At 39.0% G+C, this 9,903-nt stretch overlaps 1 protein-coding gene across 1 annotated transcript; it reads right to left on the bottom strand.

Moving 5' to 3' along the window:
• Positions 1–977: 977 nt before the first annotated feature.
• On the bottom strand, positions 978–6,700 carry LOC106173705 (galanin receptor 2a). The gene is made up of 2 exons (XM_013554914.2): positions 6,556–6,700; positions 978–3,408 (listed from the first exon to the last, which is right to left on the bottom strand). The coding sequence occupies exon 2, from the start codon at positions 3,397–3,399 to the stop codon at positions 2,323–2,325; it is 1,077 nt and encodes a 358-aa protein (XP_013410368.2). The 5' UTR covers positions 3,400–3,408; positions 6,556–6,700; the 3' UTR covers positions 978–2,322.
• Positions 6,701–9,903: the final 3,203 nt, after the last annotated feature.

The raw sequence follows: 9,903 nt of genomic DNA, 5'->3' as shown, positions 1-9,903 counted from the left end.
CATTGGACAGATTGATACACAACATAGCAGTAACGTAGTTTGGATAACAGTACAATTTCAGATATAATAAAATTAAACTTCATCTACATTCTAGAATAATTTGCTGTTAATGTTTGGACATTGAGTTCACTGATTTGTAGAATCTTGGGAATTCGGAACTTAAATGCCGAATACTGCAAAATGTAGACTAGTCGAATCCTGTTGACTTTTCTACCATTCACACACTTTCAATATCTGGAGTTAAGCGTTTTTATATTTTAATTAAAATATATGTGCTTCATTCTAAAACAGTATTGAGCTATTCCAAGTACACAGTACCATCTGGTACACTGTAAAATATTACGCTATCGTGATATAATTTATATATAGGAATCACTTGACCAGGAACATATTGACCCGCTCATAAACCGCTCACACCCCTGTGGTCTTAATACTCCAGTGGCTGCTGGTCAATATCGGCCATCGGAGATTGGGATTAAAGTGACTGGACATCAAACTCCAGGGACCTCGGTCTCTATGAGCTGCACAGCGTGCTTACCCAACACTGCGACACGTGCCGAGGAGTCCATTATTAGAAAACGTTATCTTGCAGAGACATATGGTGAAGTAATTACGGAGACTAAATGCCAGAATGATAGGTCTTTTCCATATGTTAACCAAGTAAAAAGATGAACGAAGTCAAGTCGTCACAATGACGAGTAGAGGTTGAGGTTTAACAGGAGCAGAGAGTATGTGTATATTGAAAATAACATCACCATTAGTGAAGGGTATCGAGTTATTCGTAAAAGTTTTAATGAAAACAAAGAGCACAACAAGTTTGAAATGGATACGAATTTTGAATAACGAAGTAAAAGAAAAAGACAGCGGAAGAAAAAATAAAGACAAATCGACATGTATTGTTAACAACTAATATGTATTGTTAACACTAACATATCAAAGCGGATGGAGCGTTTGTACATGAATGAAAAAAAAAGTTTTTCTTTTTGTTTTCCATAAAGCAGCTTTGCTCAAAATTCAGAATACATAAAAATCTAGATCTGGTTGTGTGACTTTGCTGCGTTCGTGTCAATGTTAACTTGTAATCAGCAGTCTCTATTCCCGGGGGACAGAAGTTAATAATGCAAGCTGGCACGAACTCATTAACGGCCAACCCCCGGGCGGACCAAAACAGTTATCAAATTTGATAGTTAATTATAACTGACCGGTGCATGATGACTGACCACACAAGACTTGATAGATTGCGAGTCCACATGGGTGCCGTACTGACTACTGATATTTTACAACAATTAGCACGTGTCACGCATGTGTTCTAAACTTCATGAAGAATGTCCGTCTACTTAACTCTGTCCTAACTGGTGAATATATTGGTTCTATAAAGTCATCAGTGCTATACGGTATTTAAACTGAATTAGGCTACGACGCATTTTGTTGCGTTGACGTTATCTGACGTTATGGCGTACATAAGGTACATGTAGGAAGAAGTGCCTCGTAAAAATATTCAAAGCCGGAAAATCACATTGATCTTTTCGTTTGCTGAGTGACGGGCAGGTGAAGCTCCCAGGATTCGAAATTGTAGAAATGGAATCCTGAAGGTGATAAACCTCCATGATTATAGCGCATGAAGCCGACACCATCTCCACGGGCTTTACTGTGAGGTTAAGTACGTCTCTTTCTTCTTATAATGAGAAAATATGCAGAATAACTCAATTGATTTCCGACTTCAACGCCGTCTGGGGGCAGTTTTTCTTGTTTCCCGAGTTGTAAATGGTGTGTTTTTGGAATAAGGATCTGATTAACGGTTGAACTTTTCAAAAAGCGCCGTCTTTCTTCTTACAACTTGATTATTGTGCACCTTGTTCACAAATTAAATATACAAAAATGCATTAACAACATTACATTTCTTCTTATTACCTATGCGTAATATCGAAAGGCACCGAGCTTTGTAGTGTTTGTTTTGTCTCTATATTTACCGCAGTGGCAGACAACAACGGAGACAACATCGCCTCTGCTGACGAAAACATTCATTGATTTTTAAAACTGTGGAATTCAATATGGCCGACCTTGCCCATCTCTCAGGGGATTCAGCTGGTTTTAAACGTAATCGTTCTGTAATGAGTGCCACTGATTTCAGAGAAGACATAGGAAAACGGACAATTGGGTCAATTGCAAGCAGGGGTCAGGAGAATGCAGAATACTGAAGAAAAAACTAATCCTAAGGTCTATTATCTCTGAATATTGATAAAATGTAGAGTGAAATGGAAACAAAAACATAGAATATCATACAATGATTATTAAAAACTGATTTGTCTGAACTGCGTATATTTACTGCGAGTCTCTTAGAGTACATTTAGTTCCGTTTTTATTTCCACCACAACCTGTTAAAGCCATACTGTCGGTGGTTCTTTTTTTAGAACGAAAACTCAGGGCTTTTGCAAATTCCTTTCTGAATTCCTTTGATGCAAAGTTGAATATCAGAGGATTTAAACTGGCGTTTGAAATGGCCAGAACTTGAATGAGAATGATAGGAATCCCGTCCACAGGGTCACACGTAAAACTGACGGCTCCCATCCCTACAAGAATTAAAGTTAAGTTAAGCGGTCCGTTGCAGACAAAGAAGACCACTGTTACCAATATGACCAGAACAATCAGCCTTTTCGTATTTTTCTTGGATTGCTGAAGCTGTTCCTCAGTTTCCAGATGCAGCTCCTCTCTCTCTGTGAGGTCTTTCCTTATTGTTACAATAATCAACGTAGACAGCGTAGAGACCAGGATGAAAGGAATAACAAAGTCAAATCCTGACGTCAGTGAGACGTAGACGTAGTACTGCCACTGTTCCCCCGTAGACACACTACACAATGACGTCGACGTCTCATTGTAGAAAAACGCCACCGGTATGTTCAACACCAACGTAAACACCCAAATCACGCTACTGGCGAGAATCACGTTTCTGCGGCGTAACAGTTTCCTGGCGTGAAGCGGGTGTTTGATGCCCACATAGCGCAGGACACAGATGGCCACAAGAGAGTAGATACTGAGTGCCATGGTGAAGTAGGTGACGTAGTAGCTGATCTTGCAGATCACAGGACCCAGTGCCACTCTGTTGGCCGAGGCATAGTTAGTGATCTGAACCGGTACACACACGATGATGAAGAACAAATCAGCCAGAGCTAAGTTAAAGAACAGCGCGTTCATCCGTTTATTCCTGGATATGACGTAGATAACAAGGACATTTCCCGCCAACCCGAGAAGGCTGATCAGAGACAAGAGGAGCGGGATTCCTACCCGAGTAAAGCCCATCTCTAACACGTGACAATATAACCCCGTGTCGTTGTAGACGGCTGTGAACCCCGTGTCATTGTAGGCGGCTGTGGAGTTGGTGAGGTTGTCAACTACCGCCATCCTGGTTATCTGCAATAATAATAATAATAATAATAATAATAATAATAATAGTGCTAGATTACAATTTTGCTAGCTCTGCCTGGGTGGAAAAGTTATGTGTGACTAAATAAAGCGTGTTCTGTGAGGTTTAAGCAGTGGCGTGTACAATGGGTTGCACCTACAGTATGAGGTCGTTGACAACATGGAAGGACGAGAGCTCGCATTGGTTCGTCCTATCACAGGGATAATCAGGGAACGCGGAAAGTACGTTTGTCGATGTCAACTTGAGGTTTGGTACATGTACTGACTATATAGTGCTAGTGATCCGAAGGAACTTTCAGTATTCCCAGCATAGTTTTTAAGATAAACTGTTTCGATCGACTCGGTAGAAGTGAGGACTCTCACACTGTGCCTTGATATGCAGTGCGGCAAGTGGCGGAGTGTGTAATTTGGCATAAAAAACATTAGAGCACAGATGCATTTCTACGTGTTATTCACAGCTTTGATACTTATTATTTTTTCTGACAATCCATAGTCTCATTTTTTTCCGTGAAAATTACTTTCTGTGAGTTTTTTCTCACTAAGCACTATATAAATTTCGTTGCAATTTCGCTGCTTTAAATATTTTTATCAACGCCTTTTACGGAACATTAATTTCACCATTAGCCATCTGCTTCCTTTTTATTATCACTCTTTTTTCTGTCAATGGAGCCATCTCATATATTTCTATCTATAGTTTATAATTCGGTTCTTCACAAAGTTTAATGGCAATGACGACCTTTGTTAACACCTCGAGGACGCTGCTGCCCTCTTCGCCCTCTGACAGTTGAATTTCTATCGTTAATGACTCCAGCTTTGATCGCCTTATGAGATAGAAACTGTTCCATATTTTGATTGACTTGTCGTCATTAACCTTTTTATAAACGTGTCACATCATCAGGGCAGTTTTACTTTAAAAATAATATAATCACTTATCTCTTCGGATAATAATACACAACGTATCCTTTCTATAGGCCTGTGACAGTTTGTATGTTCAGACGTGGAATAGTAAGAACGTGAAAAGCTGTTATTCCAGAGAGTTATCTGGTATCTGACAGAACTGAATTCATCACAATCATTTCAGCTCACTCGCCTACATCTCCACTAGTTACAAATGATGTAGCTTATGGCTGCCAGCATGTCGATAACTGATATGCATTTATATATCGGAGAAAACACGTATTTGTCAAAACACAACTACGAGAAATTACCTCACAAATAACGCGGATATGACAGACGTACAGATACATCACCGCGGAACGTTACAGTGCAGAAACAGCGTTAAAGATCACGACCTTGCTGGCAAGTAGTACTTACCCTGTGACTTAACACCTCTTCATCATGCCTTTAATTAATCAAGACTAGTATAACACTTCTAAGTCATTTCTTTAAACTCCTGCCTTGCGTCACGCATGAGATAGTTAATGTTCATCCATGTATCACATTAACCGCGGTGAGGTAAGCAGCGCGTGGTGCTGATTTTCTTGTTGATATTACCCCAAGAAACTGCAGCAGCCTGCCTCATGTGTTCAAATACAACCGATATTTTTACAGCAGTCTAAGGTAAAACACCCCAATAACCAACGCTTGAAATAAACTCAACACACGGCATACCACTGATGCGGGTTATATATGAATTAACCCGTTCTCGTGAGTAACTCAGTCGTGGAAATAAGGCTGGAAGTATTCTGTGTGATTGCCACTTCCATTACGGATAAAATCATTGGTTAGGCATATATAGATATCTATTCCGTCGTATAAAGTATGTTGTATATATGATTAATCAAGAATCAAATATGTAATTAGAGCCTATATTCGGTTTGATACGTTCCCACTCCTACAGCAAATGCATATGCATGTATACACTTAGAGAATAGCGGCCAGATAGAAAACCCAACTGCTTGTACGGCAATACTGCAGGCACCACAGAGAGAGAGTGCTGGAATTTGGCCGGCTTAGTGTAACAAGGACAACCACACCTCGAACTATAAGAAATGCTCAGTCACTGGACTGATATCAGCCTGTTAGTGCGTAAATATACCCTTTCCATCAATGTTTTTTTTTTAATCAAAGACATCTTGGGTAGTTTGGAAACTTGACCATGACTCACTCCGCACCGTCCACAACCTCACAAACTATGTTATTTTGTTTATATTACATGTACACGGGCGGATCCAGAGATATTTTTTTGCTTTGTTGATTAATTTTGTTGGTTGTCCAATTATTATCATCATTATTATTATTTGAAAGATGTGGGTACCCGACAATTCGGCTGTTAAGAACCAAAGTTAGGGCCTCACAGGGGCGGATCCAGAGATATTTTCTGACAGTCTTCCAAATTATATTTATTAATCCATCCTCCATTTTTGACCGTCTTCCGACAAAAATAATTAGATACCCGTCAATGTAAACTTGAAGATCTGACTCGTCTAACGGTACAACCAGGAGACGGTCTCAATTCTGCCCTGATTTACCTTTATTAACCTTATTATGAAGTAAAATGATTATAAGTTTCACAGTGCCGTCGATTCCTGTAACTTTTTTCTTTCAGCAAGCCTCCAAGATGAATGGTCTATAATTGTTAACGCATGTGATCCTTTCTCTGTCTGTATCTGACAAATTGTTCTTGTGAGGCGGTTATATCTGAGTGTTTTTTACAGTTCCAGCGCTCTTCATTAAGATGGGTATTCCGATATCTTGGACCCTCATCGTAAAGTTATTGGCCGTGTTTTAATGGGCAGAGAGATAGCATCAGGAACACATGTGCCTCCACAGACAGCTGTGATGTTATATTCCCAGAGTACAGGCCATTAATAGGACGGCTGACCCCGGCCATTTATTCATCAATTTTTGCACACAGTTTTTTTTGCCTGTAGTTTAACCTTTCGCCCTGACCACTGATTTGTTATAGATAAACATCCTTATGTCAAAAGTTTGGAAGGAACTACCATTTCTTTAAAAAATGAGATACTTCGAAAAAAATGAAGCAAAAAGCAAATATAGAAGGAACTCAAATCTCGGCTATAAAATGCCTAAAAACCTACGTATTTTTTAACCGAATGTGAATAACATGTACAAAACGACAGAAAACATTATTGCATATTTCATGTATACCAAACAGAGCCAATGCGTACTTACATATAGAAGTCCGACACTGTTGATGATCTTACAGTTACTCTACAAATTCCACTGACTATCTACGCCGCAGCCGATAGACGATCTTTGACAAAGTGGGGATTTTGCGCATGCTCACATGGACGAGGCAGCTGCCGCTAGGAATTGGCCAAAGTACAGATATTACTTCCAGTAGAATTGAACAACTGTCACGGTTTGTTCATCAAATATCTCTGAAGTATATCGGATGATTCTACTTCGTTTGTCAATCAATTGGAATATGAAATGATGTGAATCAAGACGTCAAATGGATTAAACTCAATTTGATAGTTACCAAAGCGGAGGAGTTTGGTTTCTTCTGGGCTGCTGCGTAAACAGGCTGTTTTCTATAAGCCGTAATCTTGAGTGCAGCGTGACTAAACAATCGTCTGTTTTTTAGTTCACAATCAATTTTCTCAAGCACTGGATTTCTGGAACTGCCTCGATTGCTCTCCCGGTGTTAATTCACGAGCATACTTGTAAGGTAATGGCAACGTGGAACACAAAGACGTAAATCCAGACGCAGCATTAGGAGTAAGAATAGACACAGGATTTTTTTTAAAATTGACACTACAACTTACACATGCGAAACAGTCTTCTTCATTGTGTATAATTGCAGAAGGGGCTGCGTTGTTACGGCAGTCGGTGACTGTTTTGATATTGCTTTTTACCGTTGCCACAACAGATGATACATCTACCACCGAGACCGACATAGCAACTAATTTAAATAATTCCAAAATTGTAAAACAGAATTGCCCTGTGTTAAATTGAAATAAAATGTTCATTGTGGCCATCGTTTTGAATTGTTCTTTCTAATTAGTCTTCATGGTGTCTGTGTTTGTGTGAACTTTAAAATTAAATTAGTTTCATAATTATAGACATGTAGTAGAATATACTGATATGGTCTGGAAAGATACGTAACTGTAGCGACACATAGAAGTTCCACAATAAAACTTAATCACTGGCACTGAGGCTGTCTCGTTATTAAGCCCCCGATGGGGGGTCTGGACAGTGTAAAGCGTTGGTTAGTGGTCAGTCCCTGACTTAACCCCCGACTGGGGGAGGGGGGGTCTGGACAGTGTAAAGTGTTGGTTAGCGGTCAATACGTGACTTAAAGTCTATGGATGTGATGTGTTTATTTAATCAACAAGTGACTAAATCAGCGCGTTCATCAGTTAATAAACGGCTTGGGCAGAGCAGCAATGACGATGATTAATGTCTCCCACTTCAATTACCAGCAATTCCTCTTATTTCATCATCAGTCGCACTAGCTGGGCCGCGGTGTGTGGAATATTTAGGTATATAATAATGGCACTTTTTGGAAGTGAATTGAATGTGCATCCTGCAGTGTATAGAATTATTCGGCTAGATACGGCTAGGGATTCAATAGCTGAACAGAAGATAAAAGGGAAAAGGTGGAATTTCATAAATACGGTTATTGGTGAAAATACGGTTGAGCACAGCGCGCTAGCAATAAAAATAAACCAGGAACAAACGAGACAAAATGTCATGCTTAGTCCTTAAAACGCAATTTGGTATTCGTATTCCACGCCACATATGCGTTAAAGGGATAACAACTGTTCGTATGATATCCATATTTCACAACAACTCATTGAAATATAAGAAATTCTATTTAACTACCAACACGACAGTTATCACAACTATTCTGGGATCTGTGCTTGTCATCATACTACCATAAATGGCTAGCCTATTTGTACTGATGTCTTAAGAGATTATCACAAAAATCAAACTTTTCAGAAAAAAAAGCATGGCCAGAAATGTGCAGCATTTACGCGATACGTGAGGGCGCAACAGTAGGGCTTCACGTGACTCAACTAACCAATCACAGCACAAGAATGGCATCGCACACAGACCCTGTGATAAGTGCTCAGCCCATTGTCAAGTAGTGTTAGTTCATGGTAACAAGCGTCTGATATGTGCAGAGAAGTTTATTATTATAATATATATTGTTTTTATTGTTACATTATTAAATCTAACTCTGTATCCAAGTAGTAACTATAATGTACCAAGTCAGGTACTGATGATGTACAGAGGTCATATATTCCAGAATAAGCCATTACCACTGATTTATAACTTTCATTTTTGTTTAATATGTTATTCATGAAAGAGTTCATGAAAGATTATTTTAATTTGTTAAATCGTGATCTTATTCTTTTTATATTCAAATAATTGAATACTGTGGGTAAAATTGGTCTTCCACTTCTTATTTGCATTTTTCCTTTACTACAAGATTATTTTGGAACAGTTGCAGCATTAAAAATTTAAATAAATAGCAATCTGAAAGAATAATTTTGCATAATTATTAAATGATGATAGGAATTTTGGATTAAGAGATTAGTTAAATACTGAGTAGTGATATGGTCAGTCAATTTATGTAGAATCTGATAATATGATTGAAAATACTGATTGAATTCTTGGTCTTGCACTGGGCAGTTTTACATTTGTGCCAAGTGCTCTTTTTGGACTCCATTGTACAGTGGTAAAAAATCTTCAATTGCCATGAAATTTTTAATCAGACTCTGTATGTTACTGCTATCAGCTGGTGCTATCGGCAACGAATTATTTCCCTTTGTTTCTGAGTGAATCTACCGTCTAAAATCACTATTACTGAAAATATTTGCGATTTGCTGAGGGTAGTCTAGGCAATATACGGCAAACTTCTTAGTACGTGTGTACAACAGAATTTTTTTAAAAACCCTAGCGATATTTGCTCAGGAGTTGCTTGAAGCATAGCATAGCGTTGCTGTCTATCGGCATCAGGCCGTTAGTTTGTCAATTCTCACGAATTACCCACGAATCGCGAACCCATTCATTTTCCTATGGCAATCTAGCAACTCATTAAAAATACACGCATGCGCAGTGGGCTAGGCGTGACGTCATGCAGTGCATTTCTGGGGATGGTGAATATTTTTGTATGTCGGAACGGATTCATGTACCATTGACAACTATGGGAAAATTGCCGTTTACCCCAGGGAAACCATGTTTGGCCAAAATGAACAGCTGTTGAACTTAAAAATTGCTTTTTGAAATTGCTTATTCGACTCACTATTACGCATTCCTATCGTCATGGTTATTGTTTTACCACATCACAAGAGCTGTTCATTTTTTGACTATTTGACAGTCTTTATCAATAATGTCATCATCTGTCTAAGGACTGCATATAGCAAGGCTGCTGACCACCTCCCTGTGAGCTGAGAAAAAATAATTTACTTGCCGACAGCAGATCTATCATTGAGCATTCATTCTGCAACCAAAGGGATGCTTGTGCCTCCTCTTTACGACCACAGCGATGCGTTCTCATGGTCCCACAAA

The sequence above is a fragment of the Lingula anatina genome, chromosome 4 (genome assembly GCF_051362555.1).
Source record: "Lingula anatina isolate TDL-2025a chromosome 4, LinAna3.0, whole genome shotgun sequence".
Taxonomy (NCBI): Eukaryota; Metazoa; Brachiopoda; class Lingulata; order Lingulida; family Lingulidae; genus Lingula; species Lingula anatina.
Note: the sequence above shows the minus strand (reverse complement) of the source record. Positions and strands in the feature narration are given on the sequence as shown.